The 17,850-nt window shown below is 37.2% G+C and overlaps 1 protein-coding gene across 1 annotated transcript in view; it reads right to left on the bottom strand.

The window, feature by feature from the left end:
• The window catches only part of ADAMTS19 (ADAM metallopeptidase with thrombospondin type 1 motif 19), a 265,491-nt gene that overhangs the window by 72,679 nt on the left and 174,962 nt on the right, over nt 1–17,850 (bottom strand). Inside the window, exons 13-15 of the mRNA XM_040241768.1 lie at nt 17,065–17,237; nt 10,765–10,892; nt 6,919–7,039 (exon numbers count right to left, since the gene is read on the bottom strand). Coding sequence (XP_040097702.1) covers nt 6,919–7,039; nt 10,765–10,892; nt 17,065–17,237 — 422 coding nt within the window. The remainder of the gene's footprint in view (nt 1–6,918; nt 7,040–10,764; nt 10,893–17,064; nt 17,238–17,850) is intronic.

The raw sequence follows: 17,850 nt of genomic DNA, 5'->3' as shown, positions 1-17,850 counted from the left end.
ATACCTATATAAAGAAAAAAAAATCTATAAAAGCTGTCATAAATTCAAGTTGAGAAGTTTTTTTGAGCAACACTGAGAATACAAAACAATCATGAGCAAATGGGTGACTGTATTCTATGTTAAAAAGCTTCCCAACAGCTTATGAATTATAAGGTGAGAAAAAGCACAATGGGTAGCTTGGTTAGAAACACAGTGAACCCTGGAACAGAGCAAATTAACTTAAGTTCTGCTCATGGAACTCCTGTCAATCAGAAAGTGTAGGGAGGAGGAAACATAGCTGGAGAGCATACAGATGGTGGATATGTGTCCCTGAAATAGTTGAGTATTGGACAAGAAAGACCAAGGCTTCCCTGGGAGATGAACAAAGGGTTTTGAAGCTTGAGCCAGAGACAAGTAAGATAATAAGATAATTAAGTAAAATAATAAGTAAGGCCACACCAGGCAATCTGATGTCACCCTGAAAGGGATCAGATGGCTAGGAGCAAGATACAATTAGGTATTTTTTAGGAAATACACTTTAGCAGTGGTTAGGAATGTAATGCCTGAAGTGAAACAAGAGAGTAAGATAAAGTTGGATAGAAGAAAAAGTAGGCACAAAAAGTCAAAATCAAGACTTCATTTTGTCAGTATTTCTGTATAGCTACACATAGGCCTAATAAAAATCTAATTTTCAAAGCTATTGATCAAAAGGTATAATAGCTAATCCCAGAGTTGTCTCCTATTGATTAATTATTCAAATTCCTGAAACTGTTGACAATTATTTGCTGTTTACCAAAAGGTAGCAGACACCCCACCTGGTGGCAGTGCCTGGGATTAGAGGTCTGTGCTTTTCAAATCAGCAATTCCAATAGAGAATAAATTTTTAGTCACACTAAATCACACAAGTACTTCCATTTTGTTACATGAACGCAGTATGCAGCAATGAAAATAGACACAAACACTTACTTCCTATTTGCATACAGAAATGAGGTAAGATGATTTCTGTACTCAATGAGTTTAGAATCAAATTGGAAAGATAAGACACAAATATCTTACATAAAAATGAGTTAAATAAAGCTTTCAAAATTAAGCTTAGACGATCATATTCAAAATAAAACGGCTAATTTTCCGATGAAGAATGTAAATTAAAGTTGTTTAAACTATCCCCTTTATCTGATCACATCACCACTCAGAAGTTTTGCTGCTATTTTAACTCAGAAGTGGGATTTCAGCGCGGCCCCCGGCCCCCCGACCCCCATTTTAAGTGGTTCGATACATTACTGATGTTTGAATAACACTGGCACCAGTAGGAATCACAATGGTTCAGAAAAGAGAATGTTTCATATAGTCCAGGAAAGCTTCATAAAGAAGCAAAAAGATAACTGTCTTTGAAGAATGGATAGGATTTGGATATACAAGTGACCCTTAAACAAAACAATGCATGAGTTAAGAGTGCTGATCTGCCCTGTAGTAAAAAAATCTCAGTATATTAAATAGTGGACCCTTTGTACATGTGGTTCCTTTGTATCTGTGGTTCTACATCTGAAGACTTAAAAACTGCAGATTGTGTGTACTGTAGTATTTACTGTTTTAAAAAATTCATATATAAGTGGACCCATGCAGTTATTTGAGAGACAACTGTATATAAAAAAAGAGTGAGTTCACCATATGTAAATAAAAGTAACATGGTAAGTGGTATTTTTTGTACCACACGAAATAACTCTGACAGAATGAGAAGGTGTAAGAAGATGGCTATATTAAGAGAATTTAAATGCATGCCCAGGACACTGAATTTACCACTTGAAGCTACTGAACACTCTACAGCAAGGAATGTAATCAGATACTGGTTTGGAGAGGTTTTTTCTGATAGTTTGGAAGAGTCTCAGTGATACAGCTGTGGAAAGCAGTATCGGGAGGCCAATGTAAAAATCCAGGCGTGCTAGAGGCTAAGGCAGAAAATCTCGAAGGCATTGTAAAGGAATAAAAACAACAACAACAACTCTGAGTTTGAGAACCAGCAGAAAGTGAGGACATAAACACTGAACACAATGTTTTATTATTACTTATGTGAGAATGCAGTCGTCATTTATAAAACAGGAGAGTCAAGTGTGGGTAATAATCTGACAAGGTTTGCAGTTTGTACTCAACAAAACAGTAGAACACACTAATAAAAAATACCAGTAAGGACTCTGGAAATCTGGAACTCCAGCGTAAGGTCAGGCTCTCCTCACCTTTGTGAGGCAGTAATTGAAGCCACAAGGAGTCAATGGAGAAAACTGAGAGATGGAAGGACTTGACCTTGGTGACAGAAAGATTGAAAAAAAAAAAAAAAAAAAGGACAGGAAAGAATGCAGGAAGGAATAATCCCCAGAAAGTAGAAATCTGTCTAGTTTGGTATAGTGGGATCTTATAGATCAGAATATTTTAAGAAGAGTACTGGTACAAAAACCTGTACAGACATCAAAGAGAAAGGTGACTAAGGGGAGTCCACCGGATGTCACAAACAAGAGTTAACTATTCATCTCTGAGCAAATTAAGGTGTTTGGAGAAGATAAATTTCAGGATTGTTAAAAATGAAGAATAGACAGAAAAGTAGAGGCAGTAACTCTAAATTCCTGTTTGAGTTTAGCAGTAAACCCAGAGGTATATTGTATTTTAGGATAACAGTTATATATAAGTATAGTTATATCCAGAGCAATTCTCTGTTATTCAATAGAAACAGCTTGGGGGAGGTGAGTTAGATTGCATTTAAAGAAGAAAGAGAGGAAGGAAAATATTAAGCAAAGACATTTGATAAGGGATAGCTAAAGTCTGGGGCTCTCGATATTTTTCAGTAAATAAGCTATTTAGCACAATTGAGACTGCATATTTTTAAAAGACATGAACATACGAGTGGCTATTATTGAACTCAGAAGCTGAAATAATGATGTCAAGGTCATAAATTTGATCCTCACATCGGACAGTTTGTATCGTACGTACATAGGAACATCCTCTTTTATAACCAGAGATCTCATTCTTAACAGGCCATCTTAAAATGCCCAAGGTAGTCATTATCTCCATGGTAGTAACAATGATAAATGCTATATTTTGAACAATTGCTATGTGCTAGTCACAACTGTACCCCACTCCAGTATTCTTGCCTGGAAAATTCCATGGACGGAGGAGCCTAGTGGGCTGTAGTCCATGGGGTTGCTAAAGAGTCAGACACGACTGAGCGACTTCCCTTTCACTTTTCACTTTCATGCATTGGAGAAGGAAATGGCAACCCACTCCAGTGTTCTTGCCTGGAGAATCCCAGGGATGGGGGAGCCTGGTGGGCTGCCGTCTATGGGGTCGCACAGAGTCGGACACGACTGAAGCGACTTAGCAGCAGCAGCAGCAACAGCAGTCACAACTGTAGATAGTTAATATAAATTATTTCATTCAGCCATAATGATATCTTCCAAGGTAGATATGTAATAGACTGGAAAATAAAAAGTAGAGGAAAAAAAAACTTGCCTTTTTCAAGACTGCCTTGCCAGTAATTAGCCGATACAAGCTTTGAACTCAGATCTGTCTGATTACAGAGCCCACTACCACTATTTCACAGAGTAAAGAGAATACATGACACTATGACTCTCTTGTATGGCAAACATACAAATAAAAAGTCTAAGAGCTGCATTTCTTGTACTGGATTAGTGTCATCATCTCTTGGGCTAAGCATAACAGATTTTATGCCCACCCTCTTCTAAATGTATATTGATAACCCTATAGTTCCACAAGTGGCCAAATATACGATTTACCTTTAAAAATCCCTTAACAAATCAACCCCTGTCCAGGCAAATTAAAAAATACAGGATATATGTGCTAAGGAACAAAAATTCTCTTAAGCTGATTTTCTAGCTTGAACAAAAATGATTTTGCAAACTCTAAATAGAGCACAGGGACTGAAAACACCCACATGTGTCTGCACATGTGTTACTCATACAATATATACAGTGGGTATGGCCAACTGGACCAAAGTAGGGCTGCAATTCCTTCAAGAAATTCTAGGAAGTCCATAAACTATAAGGATAAAATTGTCTCAAGAGAAATGAATACAGCATTCCTAAAGTCACAAGTAGATGAAGCCCACAGCATAATTAAAGACTCATACGGATTTTTGTTTTTTAAAGTTCTTAATGATATAATGTTACATTATTCATTACGTTAATAAATGTTAATGAATCACACACTATACTGGTCATTAGGACTAGGGTATTGAACAAAAAATAGCCATGATATTTTTCCTCACTGATCTTTAAAGTATAGTAGGAAAGGAAAGATCAAAGAGTGTAAAATTACAAAATTACCATACAACTCAACTCCATGGATACCAGTAGGGTATCCATACAGAGAGATAGGAGGTAGAGGTTGTTCAGGGAACACTTCATTGAAGAAGTGACATCTGAACTGAGACCTGAATGCTAAACGATGCTTGGTCCTTGGAAGAAAAGCTATGACAAATCTAGATAGCTTATTAAAAAGCAGAGACATCACTTTGCCAACAAAGGTCTGTACAGTCAGAGCTATGGTTTTTCCAGTAGTCATGTATGGGTGTGAGAGTTGGACCATAAAGAAGGCTGAGCACCAAAGAAGTGATGCTTTTGAATTGTAGTGCTGGAGAAGACTCTTGAGAGTTCCTTGGACAGCAAGGAGATCAAACCAGTCCATCCTAAAGGAAATCAACCCTGAATATTCATTCATTGGAAAGACTGATGCTGAAGTGCCAATACTTTGGCCACCTGATGTGAAAAGCCAACTCATATATTGGAAAAGACTCTGATGCTGGGAAAGATTGAGAGCTAGAGGAAAAGGGAGTGACAGAGGATGAGACGGTCGGGTGGCATCACTGACTCAATAGACATGAGTTTGAGTGAACTCAGGGACATAGTGAAGGACAAGGAAGCCTGGCATGCTGCAGTTCATGAGGTCGCAAAGAGTCGGACACGACTTAGTGACTGAAAAACACCACCAGGCAAAGCTAAGAGAACAATATTTTAAAATGCAAGGTGCTAGAGAGAGCATGGTCAGCTTGAGCACCTGTAACAAATCTATTGGTTGCAGCTTAGAGTAGGAAAGTGACCTTGGTAGAGTTGATACCAGAGAGACAAGTAGGAACACCACCACACAAGGCCTTATGGTTCAAGTTTAGAATTTTAGTTTCTTCCGTGAACAGTGTTAAACTAGCAGAGAACTACAAGCACAACAGATTGTTGTAAGGAAATAACAGTATTAGCCTCTGATATTCCCAACACTGTAGGCATTTTAGACATCTTCCAAATATCAGAGGCTGTTAATATAATTTAGAAACTAATAAAACAAAAGTAGAAATTGAAAGTGTAATAAAAACAAAGGAGATTTGAAGTAGAAATCGGGGAGTGGGGGAGGAATGTATTCATCTAACTGTAGTCAGAATGAACAGCATTACTGGTTTTTAACTGCAATTTCTGTTGTCTAAGTTTAGCTGAAAAATTAAGTGTTGTTATTACTAAACAAAAACTACCAGTGCTGAATGTGCATCAGTATTCCTCGGTGAACTGTCTCTATGCAGGTAAACAATTATGCAGGAATAGGCTTCAAAAGTTCTAGTGTCTTTAAATCTCTTCAGACATCAATTTAACTTTTGCATGATAAAAACATCTTCCATCACAATCAGGCTGAAAAGCTTAGGACTGTACTTCTTAGCTGGAAGTCAGGGAGCCTTTTACAGCTTTGCCTGACTTTTCTCAATGAGTTCTGACAGATTTTGACTTGCAGAATCTGTCACCTTTTTTCACAACTTCGGAGATTGCGATTTTGATCTGCAATTTACCCTGGGCCTTAGTTATTTTTAGGCTTCAAGTTCTTCAAGCTCACTTATCTTTTATTCTGCTGGGGTCAAGAGAAGGGTTATATATTTGAGGGCTGTGTCTAATTTTCTCTTGGGGGCTTTTTTTAACATCTAGCATGAACTCAGTTTTCATGATTATTCAAATATAAATGGCATATTCTTCATATTAAAATACATGTTTGGGGGGCACATCTTTCAGTATCTGAACAAGAAATTTAAAACAGGAAAAAAGTCGATATATGTAGTATAAACATATAGATGACAATGAAAATCAATCATAAATACTAAGATAGTTGAATAAACAGATGTCCAGGTAAGACACTAACGTAAACATAAAATATTTGCTTCCTCCCAGTAAACTTTTAGGCTTGAGTTTAAAGCATCTTCTGTATATAAAGTTTACTTGTGAGTCATTGTATCTCAGTACAGATAATATCACTTTCTGTTGTGGATCACTTTAAAATTCACACTCCATAGATCATACACAGTCTGTTCATCCTCATATCCCCTGTGAGTGTTTATAGATGAAGTAAGTAAACAAGAGAGGATGTGTTCCTGCTCTTAATATATCTGGACTGTCAGCCCACATCTTCTGATTTCCTGTTATAGTTTCCAACATGATACACTGCTACAGACTCTGCTTTCAAAAATGTATTTCTTTTGAACTTAGTAAACACATTAAGAAAATAATTTTTTAAAAAATGGAAAGCTGAAAACCTGAAGACTAATACTCTCAATAGTTGCTTCAGACTGTTAGAAATCATTATTCTCCGTTAGACATCAATACTGTGCATTGAGGATAAGGCCTGTGGAAATCTGATAATATTAGCCAAATGCAAATTAGATTATTCCCTTGCTGCTCCAATTTATTAAATGCACAACAGATGATTTCATATTCTCAGTATTGGGAAATGGGCTTGTTAGCATTTCTGGCTCATATCACATGTATTATATGTCATCATGAAAAATCATTCAGTACCCATTACGAAAGTTTTCAACAATCAGAAATGTGATTTCTAAGTCAAGTTCAATGTAATTTCTGTCCCCAAAGACTGTTTGGATTAGTAATTTTGAAAAAAAATAATCACCTGCTCCTCTGGTGTGATTAAAATCTCCTTTAATGATTTTGCATGATTTTCCATTGCCATTGCACACACCACAATGATCTTCCCTTGCAAGAGACCCTAATAAACCATCACAGCCAACTTTCTGCAACAAGAGAATAACAGTACGTCATAAAGTGAGCTTCTTCTTTTTTTAACTACTACTTCAGGACAAGCCTAGTCTACAATCTTGACATATCTATTTGACGAACTAGTAAAACTCCACATTCGCTGGTGCAAACTAATATAGCAAGCTCATATCAAATAATATCATTTGTAAAGTGACCAAATAGTAGGGCAGTGATCAAACTATATTTTCCTATATTAAAACTTAAATGACATCCTAAAGTAATTTGGGAAACTCTTATTGAGACAAATGCAATTTACATAAATCCCCAAACAAATCACATTTCTACTAAATGTAACATGATTGATCAAATTCATTCTACTCAGCATAGAACAGATGGGTTTTACCATATGGTTGGCTTTACTCCTAAACAGGCTGCTGAATAAATGCTGAATATTAAATATTAACTTGTGCAAACCAAACATAAATGTTTATACTCATCACAGTTCCTGAATAAATTTCTATTCCCTGCCTTCTTTTGAATCTTAACACAAGTGAGCAAGAATTGCTTATAACCTATGGTTGATGTAAGAAAATATTAACAGTGGGATAATTAATTTTATATGTTCCCAGAAGAACTATGTTAATGTTAACTATGTTAACTATGCATCTTCTTAGATTAAAATATAGACTCTTTTCTGGTGAATAATGTGGGTCTCCCACTGATATTCAGAAAAGCTGATATTTACTCAAAGGGTAGAAGTTAATATGTTGGTGGTAGCTGAAATAAATGGTAGAATTATACCATTACCCCTGATCAAGAAGAAGCTGCAAAAATGACTGACAATACATCCATTTATAACAAGTTACAATTACTTAAATAAAATTTTAAAATAGCAGATAAAACGGAAACAAAACTAGGGTCTTTTTCTGTGGTTGGGGTGGGTGGGGGAAGAAGCAGATTAGAAAACACAGCTGCAGGATGAATATCCTGAGAAACCAAAAATCACATTAAACCTGCATAAAAAAAGTATCATTTCTTTTTGTCAAGGGGGGTATATCAGTGTTGAGAAGTAGACAAAGCAATGCAGTAGTGGAGAACTCTGATCTGTGAATCAAAGCTTATCTGGGAAGAAATAGAGAGAATGATTCTGGATGAAAGAGGTGGCCACCACAGGAAATTCTCAAAATACAACAAAGCCATGGGAAGAGTTCACTAAGCAAGAGCCGTGAAAAGCCCAGAGACTCCTGGGGTTAAAAATCTCTCCCTCATGTACAAATGAGGAGAAAATTGAGAGTTTACAGTGGTTTTGAAATGATAGAAAGCACCTTTATTATTCTATCTGCAGCATCTAGCTTCTTTCTTGGTAAATACAATAAACTCAATAAATAGTAGTTAAATGATTGAATAAATGAGTACCTAGTTGTCTGCTAGCTTTTCGTAACCCTTGTAACTGGGACAGTATATGTTTCTAAAACCTAAAATAAAAGGCAGGGATAGGCATCATGTCATGGCTCAATAACCATGTATATTCAAAATAAGGATGAAAAAATTCACATTTTGGAATCAGTAGTCTCAAGTAGCCACACTTTTCAAAATATGCCCACATAACTCCAAAAAGTCAGGATGAATATCTTGGAAAAGACAATGCTGTTTAACTGGTGGTAGGTGCCTGAAGTACCACTGGTTGCTGAAGATAGGAGAATACCACAATAATATAGAGGACAGCTTTCTCTATGCTTTTCCGGGATATAAATGGCAGGGAGGCCAACTGGGTCACCAGGAGAAAGCTGTCTATTTTTCAACTGCTCTCCTTAGTCTACTCACCAAGTTTAGAAATTTACTTTCAACTTCAATGTATATTTTAGGATAAAACAAAACACTCCAGCCAGAATGGTGAAGTATTCCAAAGCTATCAGAAGTCACAATCCACTTCACAGAACTTTAAGCACAATCATCAGACTCACATAACACTTACACAGAATTTTGTGTTGTTGTTGCTGCTATTTTAATGTCTAGTTAGGGACTCTATAAAAGGTCTGGCTTATATAATACTGTTAAGTGAAAAGCATAGCAATGTAAGCTATTGTATTTGGCATATAGTTGGGAAAATAATTTTCTTTGAAAAATAAACTCATTTAAGTCATACTAATCTGACTTTACATAAAATGATGAAATAAAGATGAAAGTTTTAACTGTACAACTTAGAGCTCTGAAAACCAAGTGTTTATAGGTAAATAATTGCAATGATTTTTAAACAAATGAAAAATATATTCCAGGCTACTGCCATATTCTGTTAAAGAATAAAGAAAATCAATATGTAATTATAAGACTGTTTCTTATATCCAATTATACTGCATGATTCTATGCTTTAAATATTATAGCATGCTGGCAAAACAAAGAATCTCAGAGTTGGTAAACCATTTAAGTTTCAGATTGTTTCCAAGTTTTTACCCAGAAGTCGATATACTTCTACTGCTCCACGGACGGATCAATCCGTAGTTTGTAATTGTTTTCAAATGTTGGTGTGTGTGTGCTTGTGTGGTCAGGCATGCATTTTTAGAGGAAGAAACCAAAACTTTTATCAAATTCTCAAAGGAGTGTATTACACAAAAAAGTCAATGATCACTGGCATATTTCATTTTATGGATTAGTTAATGGATGTACACATATTTTAAGTGATTTTCCCAAGAATATAGCTTCCTAGTGGCTGCCATGGATTCTGAGTGTTGCTCTACTCAGAGACCTCTCTCATTACTAAAGGATGCCCATTCTCCTCCCACTCCTGGGAAATGTATCAGTTTATGGCTCTTAACCTTCATCCCTGCTAAGAAAATGCCTAGCCTAAAGAAAACTGCCTTTCCCAAAGTCATAGCCCCCTCATTCCTTGGGACAGTTTGTATCCAAACACTAGTAGACAATAGGGGTTAAAAAGGTCTGGTTTTCTCTCCCCAGATGGAGACAACTTTGAAGAGCTGTCCCGACTACATGAAGCTAGCTGAGGTCTTGTGACTGCCAGCCCAATTGCTCCCTGCTCCTTCCCCCTCTATATACATATTGATCATGAAAACACTTGGCATTAAATTTCCTGCTTATTTATCATCCAGGAGAAGGCAACTGTGATAGTGGCAGACCCATAACTGGCAAAATTCAGAGCTTTAGCCATTGATCTTTCCACTATGCTATTTATTTGAACAGAATGACTACTTTTCTAATGATAAAGAAGAGCACATAAATGCATATAACAGATGAAGATTATTTTTAAAAAGAAAACAGACAAATGATACATTTAAGTACAATAAAAATTGAATATACATTTAAAAATCAGCTGATATAAGAATATAGGTAATATTTTAACATTAATGAACAATAAGACTAACTTTATAGGTTTTTGCCACATGGCTCAGTCTTGGACACAAGACATGGAGAACTGGAGTGCTTGAGTTTTTGGTCTCGAATATTTTGACATAAAATGTCCAAAGTGTCATAATTTCAGGCCTGTAATATGTACTTTATTGAATAAATATGTCAGCTTCTTTCCACTAGAAACGGACATTATAGATTTTCCAGTCTGAACCCTTCACTATACAGATTAAAGAATGGATTTCAAAGTTGATCAGTCTTGCTGAAGATCACAGTTGAGGCAGGACTACATTAAAATCTTTTGAATCTTACTACAGAGCTTTCCACCATACTGCGCAGCTGCTCCAAGGTTCCCCAAGCCTCCCTCAGTGCAGACACGCACCCTTTCGGAAAGTCTTACCTGACACCTGCCATTTGCACAGACATCTAATCCCTGATATCCACAAGAAGTTCCATCCAACACTTTTTCTGATAGAAGAATAGGCTGTTCTTTTCCAAGAGGAGAACAAAACAAGGCACATGGCTTTTCTACAGAGTGGATAAAAGGAAATGAACAAAAGTCGATCCACAAGTATTTTTATCTCAAGCTTTATTTTTCAAAATAGTTTTGAGTAAAAAATATAATATGTTACATAAGCAATGTACTACTAGAGTAGATAATACTAGAGGGTTATTATGAGCAGTAAATGAGATGATGCCTGGGGAAAAGACAGGTATGCAATGAATATTAACCTCCTTCTTAAGAACTGTGTCTTCAAATTATTTTTAAGTATATCACTTATTATTTTTGGCACTAAACCTCTACTACACACAGACCAAGTAGTCTTTGTGAAAAATATTTTGCACACTCCCAATTTCTGCTTATATCTTTTGGCATGAACCCCTTTTAATTGTAAGAACATATCTAATTTCTGCTTATTTAAGATTTATTTTATTCACGAAGCTTTTCTTGATGTCTTACTTCTAAATTCCAATACACTAATTTTCAATCCTATATATTTGGCATTTCTAAGAGAAAAATTACTAAAGGGAGAAAGAAGAGCTTCTAAGATGAACAATTCTTATAAGATTTTCCATTGTGAGGATGTTTAGAAACGCAATATAATCCCATGAGAACATGCACTAGAATGTCCAAGTGCTGAAGTGCTAGCTAGCAGTCAACCCTCTTTATTGTTTACTTAGAAAGCATGTTGGGATGTATGATGACTAGGGTGAGACTTACTGTTCTAGGTAAAGAATTCTTGAATGGCTAGCAATCTTCCTCAGAGCTTCCTTAAGCAATAAAGGAGGGTGATTAGAGTCAAAAAAACTTGACTTTCAGGCTCAGTCAAAGACTAGCATAATATTTTTTAAAGTGCTATTTCTATTTCTAAGTATTCTGCAGAGGAGCTGTAGTATTTGGTAACACCAGTAGTAAGATTATCCAAATCTGAAACTTCAGAGCAATTTCCAGGCTACATTACTACTCTATTGGCTTGACACCAGTCAGGCCCTTTACTGTTTATTAAGCTCATATAAATAGAATGGAAAATAGTTTACAGTCTCTGACACTGATCTTCACTTATGTCTTCAGTAAAGTTCCACGTATGCTGATGGGATTCTATAAATACCAAATAACAGCCAGAGGCATGGAACAGGGTATCACTTGGCAAAGAGAAGACAGACAGTTAAATGAGCCTTCAGAATTGAACATTTCAAACAGTTTTCACATGTGGCTTCTGAATACTGCTCTGAACAATTTTGGGGAGTTGGAACATGGCCTTTAATGTGCATGGTTTTGAAATTTTCCTTTAAGATGCCATTATAAGCTGCAATAAAGCATTTCAATGTGCTCTCACACCTCAAAGTAGGTTATGTTTATTCAATGACTGCTTACTATGTCATATCTTTGGACTTAAAAACAGCTGCTGTAATTGCAACACTTTAATACTGGCATGTATATATATATATATATATATATATAATTCTCTTTCTGGAGTCTTCATTGAAGAGAGTAGCAAACCAGAAATATGAATAATGTCGAAAGGAATTAGTGTAAAAAATTTCATTCACATTCTAAGCATGAAATCAGATAAAAAATCTTTGTATTTCTTTTATAACATACTGTCAATTCACTGTACTTACTTTAGCTTTATAGATGACATAAACATTTGATACCAATCTTCCTTCCTGGAGTGTACCCTTGAGATTGTGACATTATAGTGATCCATGTAACATGCCAGTACTTGGCAGGCAGGCTCTGTATTGATTTAAGAGATCAACCCTTTCCAAGATATGCATTAAACATGGATATCAGCCAAATTTCAGCACAGAGCATGCAAAATACCTGAATGCTAAAGCTATGTATCTTTTTTTTTTCCTCTAAAAATAAATGTTCACTATGGCATTGATACCTTATATTTAATTCTTCTAGCCAGAGCTTCATGTATTAACAGAAATAGCCACTTCCATTCTCAAGTGCCAAAGACTTGGGCATTTTTATAAGACCTATATATTTCATTTTGTTCCATACTGCTCTAATACATAAGAACTATTATGTATTTTATTCATCATAGACTGACTGATGTGTTTGATTAGTACATTTTGCAAGATTATCAAAAGTGTTACCCTGCTAATGATATAAGTATTTTTATAGATCATTCTGATGATAAAGAACACTTTATAAGAGCTTTGATATTTTAAATTGATCCTCATACAACTGTGATTTTTTATTTTTTTATTGGCTGCACCACTTGGCTTATGGGAATCTTAGCTCCCCAACCAGGGACTGAATTCGTGTCCCATGCAGTGGAAGTTCAGAGTCCTAACTACTGGACCACCAGGGAATTCCCTCCCGGCCCCTACCTTTTTTTTTTTTTTTAAATCTGGAGGGAAACTGTTTCTTATTTCTTATTTTACATGAGTAAACAGGTTTCAAATGAATTAAATATTATCAAATCACATAGCTACTTAGAGGCAGAGATAGGATTAACCCAAGATCAGATGATGATTTTCATGAATTATACTGATTTTAGTTTTACAAAGAAAAATACTGTTGGGCTGGCCAAAAAGTTTGTTCAGGAAAAGAATGAACTTTTTGGTCAACCCAAGATATTTAAATATTATGCAGCAAATATTCATCAGAAGCTTCATAACTGCCAGACAGTACACTAGGCACAAACAACAGTGGGAATAGAGACATTTAAATCTGCGACAACATGGTCTGCTGGAGTACTTGGAAGGGGTATATACATATCCAACATTGAAGACCAAAGGTATTCTTTTTTCCTGGAGTACCTGACGTAGACTGAGTCCAAAAAATCAGTAGAAGTTTTCAAGGTAAATACGAGGGGAAAGAGGTTAAAGCTTGAGAAAGAAAGGATATCATGCCAAGAAACTTGCATGTTTACAGGTCCAGAAATAAGAAAACATGATGTATATGAGGGATGAAATGAAATTCAGCCTGGCTGTGCTGGAGATGGAAGTGAGGCCAGAGAAGTTAAAGTGGACAGGCCACAGGAACAGCCTTTGAACCAGGCAATAAAGTTTGAGACTGGTCCTGACAGCAACGGGACTCATGGAAGGGTACTCACTGGCACACTGACCAACAGTTCTGACCTTCAAAAAGGCCAGCCGGGCTGAAATAAGGAGTAGGAGCTGGAGGAAGGTCAGAGAAACAGTAAGAAAGCTGTTTGAAGAATCCAGGTCAGAGATGGTGCAATCATGAACAAAGATGCTGGCAAACAAAGAGAAGTTTGGACAAGTAGGGTTTGCTTATTGATTACAGGCAGATGGAGATTGAAGCAGAAAGATTTTGGCTTAGCTTGGTAATGAGGCAAATCATGATGTTATTCTCCATGAGAGAGAACAGTAAAAGGAGCAGATGGTGGGAGTGAGAGACAGGAATGGAGGAAGGGATATGTTCAACATGAATCATGTTGAGTTAGAGATGAATGGGATGCTAAGTGAGAAGTTCAGGCAACATAGAGTTAAACAGCTAAGGAGCTCAGGATAGACAGATCTGGTTGGAGATAAATGCCTGTGTTCCTTTAGCATTTGGATGATAAATAAAATCTAGTGAATAAGTAAGATCATCCCAAGAGGAACATTCAGTGAGAAGAGGGACCAGGATAGGTCACTTCCCATAAGAGACACTATTCTTTCACTTAATATTTATTGTCTACTCTGTTCAGGCACTGTTTACAGAGCTAAAGACAGAGAAATGCATAAAATACAAGTCTTGTTCTTACAATCATTATTGGGGGAGCAAAACATTGGAAAAGACTCTGATGCTGGGAGGGATTGGGGGCAGGAGGAGAAGGGGATGACAGAGGATGAGATGGCTGGATGGCGTCACCGACTCAATGGATGTGAGTTTGAGTGAACTCCAGGAGTTGGTGATGGACAGGGAGGCCTGGCGTGCTGCAATTCATGGGGTCGCAAAGAGTCAGACACGACTGAGCAACTGAACTGAACTGAACTGAAACTAATAAAATAAAAATATAATAACAGATCACTATAACTTATGTGAAAAAAAGAAAAGGGCAGGGTACTGAAAGGTATTGAGTCAGTATTTAAGAAAAGATCAGAAGGAGTCACCAGCAAAAGCAATAATTTCCAAGACATTAAGACAAAGGCCCTGGATGGATTCTAGGGAGAGCAGGGGAGCCAGTGTGGGTGGAAGGGTGTGATGGTCAGGATAGATGAAGCAAGAGTGCAACAGGAAGCCAGGGAGGAAGGCCCTTATAGGCTATTAGAAAGACTTTGGACCTTTAGTGAGTTGGGAACTCATTCTGTTGCCTTCAGAATGCAAGAATAACATGAAATGACTGATATTTTAAATGTATCCTTCTGGCTATGATTGAGACTGAAGGAGATATGGGGACATAAACATAAAGACCAGTTAGACAACTACTATAAACACACAGGTAAGACACAGTGGCTTATATCAGGGGGTCAGGTCTGCAGATACTGGGCAATCATTAGATTCTGTATGTATTTTAAAGATAGGGATAATGTGACTTTACTGATATTTCAAAGGCATAGTAAAAGAGAACGTAAAGGAAAGGGAGGACTCCAAAGTTTGTGGTCAAAGCATCTGTGAATACAGAATTCAATTCAGTTCAGTTCCGTTCAGTCACTCAGTCGTGTCCGACTCTTTGTGACCCCATGAATCGCAGCACCTCAGGAATACAGAATTAACTTTTATTAAAAGGATGGTGAGACTAGAAGACTGTGTTATTATTTTTGCTCATCTGAAGACATGGTACATTTAGAGGCTATGTGTTGGGGAAGAAAGCAGGATATGTTTGAAGCAGTGGAACGAGGGCAGTATTTGGAGCACAAAGAGAAAGAGAGTGAGGTCTTAGACGAGACAAGAGACAAGAGAAGGAATCAGACAAAGGAAGGTCTTGCTGAGCATGTCATGTTGTGCAATTTGGTCTTTACCTGAAGAGTCATGGGAAGGCTCTGAAACGCTTAAGGTGGGAAAGCGAGATGAACCAATCTGCATTTTATATAAAGATCTCTAGTTGGGGGCTTCCCAGGTGGCTTAGTGGTAAAGAATCCATCTGCTAATGCAGGAGATGCTAGTGACTCAGGTTGGATCCCTGAGTTGGGAAGATCCCTGAAGAAGGAAACAGGAACTCACTCCAGCATTCTTGCCTGGGAAAACCCATGGACAGAGAAGCCTGGTGGGCTACACAGTAGTCCATAGGGTCACAAAGAGTCGGACATGACTGAGCAACTGAGCATTAGTCCTACCTTGTGCTACCCCTTTACAGGAACCTTGATCCCTCTCACACCACCACCCCCAACTCTGCCAATGGCTGATCTGTTCTCTATCTCTATACTATTGTGATTTCAAGAATGTTATAAGAAAGGAATCATACAGCATGTGGCATTTTGAGATTGGCTTGTCTACTCTGCATAACGTTCTAACATCCACCAGGCCACTGCATACGTTAACAGTGTGTTCCTTGCACTGCTGTGTAACATCCTACGGCACGGATAAACCTTCATTTGCTGATCCTGCAGCTACTCAGAAACTTTTTGACTGCTTCAAGTTTCTGGCTATTGAAAATAAAACTGCTATGTGCACTCATACACAGCATTTTCTTGTGGTTGTAAATTTTTATTTCTCCAAAATAAATAACCATGACTGCGTTTTCTAATGTGCATGCTTTGTTATTGGAGACACTGCCAAGCTAATTTTCAGAGCAGCTGCACCATTTTACCTTACCAGCAACACATGAGAGATCGTTTCTCTTCATCCTAACCAGCATTTTGTACTGTCACCCTTTTAAAATTGTTTGTGTATAATAATACCTCCATTTTAAAAAAAATTATTTTTAGTTAGTGCTTGTGGTTATTATATGTCACAAAAGTGAAAGTGTTAGTCACTCAGTCAAGTCTGACTCTTTGTGACCCCATGGACTGTAACCCACCAGGCTCCTCTGTCCATGGGACTCTCTGGGCTAGAATACTGGAGTGGGTTGCCATGCCCTCCTCCAGGGGATCTTCCTGACCCAGGGATTGAATATGGGCCTCCCATGTTGCAGGCAGATTCTCTGCCATCCTAGGCATGTCATAAAGGCAGAAAAAGCAGAGTTTTGAAATACCTATAATATAAACTACAAAACAACATTTACCATTCTTGTAAAGCACTTTGCAAACCTAGACTCCTGCTTAATTAAGTCGGTGGCGATCTGGTTGGTCATACCTTCATCCATGACAGCGTGCCACTGAAGTACATGCTTTGGGTACGAAGTTCTAACACTATAGGCCTGACATTGCCAGTCTCTGAATCCAGGCAAACCTGCAGGACAAGGTGGATTCTCACATATTCTGTATTGTTTTCTGGGACCATTACAATCCCTTGCTTCAGAACCTAGCCTAGAAAAGATATACAAATAATCAATTTTATCTTATTTTATATTAACTACTCATTAAAAAAATCAAAAGGCATTGTATTAATAAGGGATAATCCTTTCTATTAAATCTACTTTTGAAAACATGGACAGATTAAATGATTAGTAACAGTAGGAAATCCATACGCTTATTTAAAAACGTGTATTTTTTTTTCTAATCTTTGATCCATTTAATTTCCAAAATATAGGAGAAACAAAAGTCTGTTTGCTATGAAAATGATATAGAAGGGTAAAGGACAGAAGCTGGGGGCAAAATACACTCCCATTGAGGAATATAGCCAAGAAATTCCAAGGAGATGCTTCTAAGGTTTTCACACACATTTAAAAAAATCATTTGCTGAGGAATTGGGCCACTGAACCCATACCAAAGTCAAAGCATAAAACGGAAATGACTTTCTCACACATTTCCTAGGCTCACACTAGGAAGGATGGAGCGAAACGATCTTGGATGCTCCCTGTCTGTACACATGCTCAGCATTTCCTTTCTCATCATTCTCAGCTTGTATTGACATTCATGCTGCCCTCACTCCCTCCATTTCTGAAGTCCTCTCAGCTACTGGTCCCTCTCACGGATCTTT

The sequence above is a fragment of the Oryx dammah genome, unplaced genomic scaffold (genome assembly GCF_014754425.2).
Source record: "Oryx dammah isolate SB20612 unplaced genomic scaffold, SCBI_Odam_1.1 HiC_scaffold_5, whole genome shotgun sequence".
Taxonomy (NCBI): Eukaryota; Metazoa; Chordata; class Mammalia; order Artiodactyla; family Bovidae; genus Oryx; species Oryx dammah.
The sequence above is the reverse complement of the archived record's forward strand: the minus strand, read 5'-3'. Positions and strand labels throughout refer to the sequence as shown.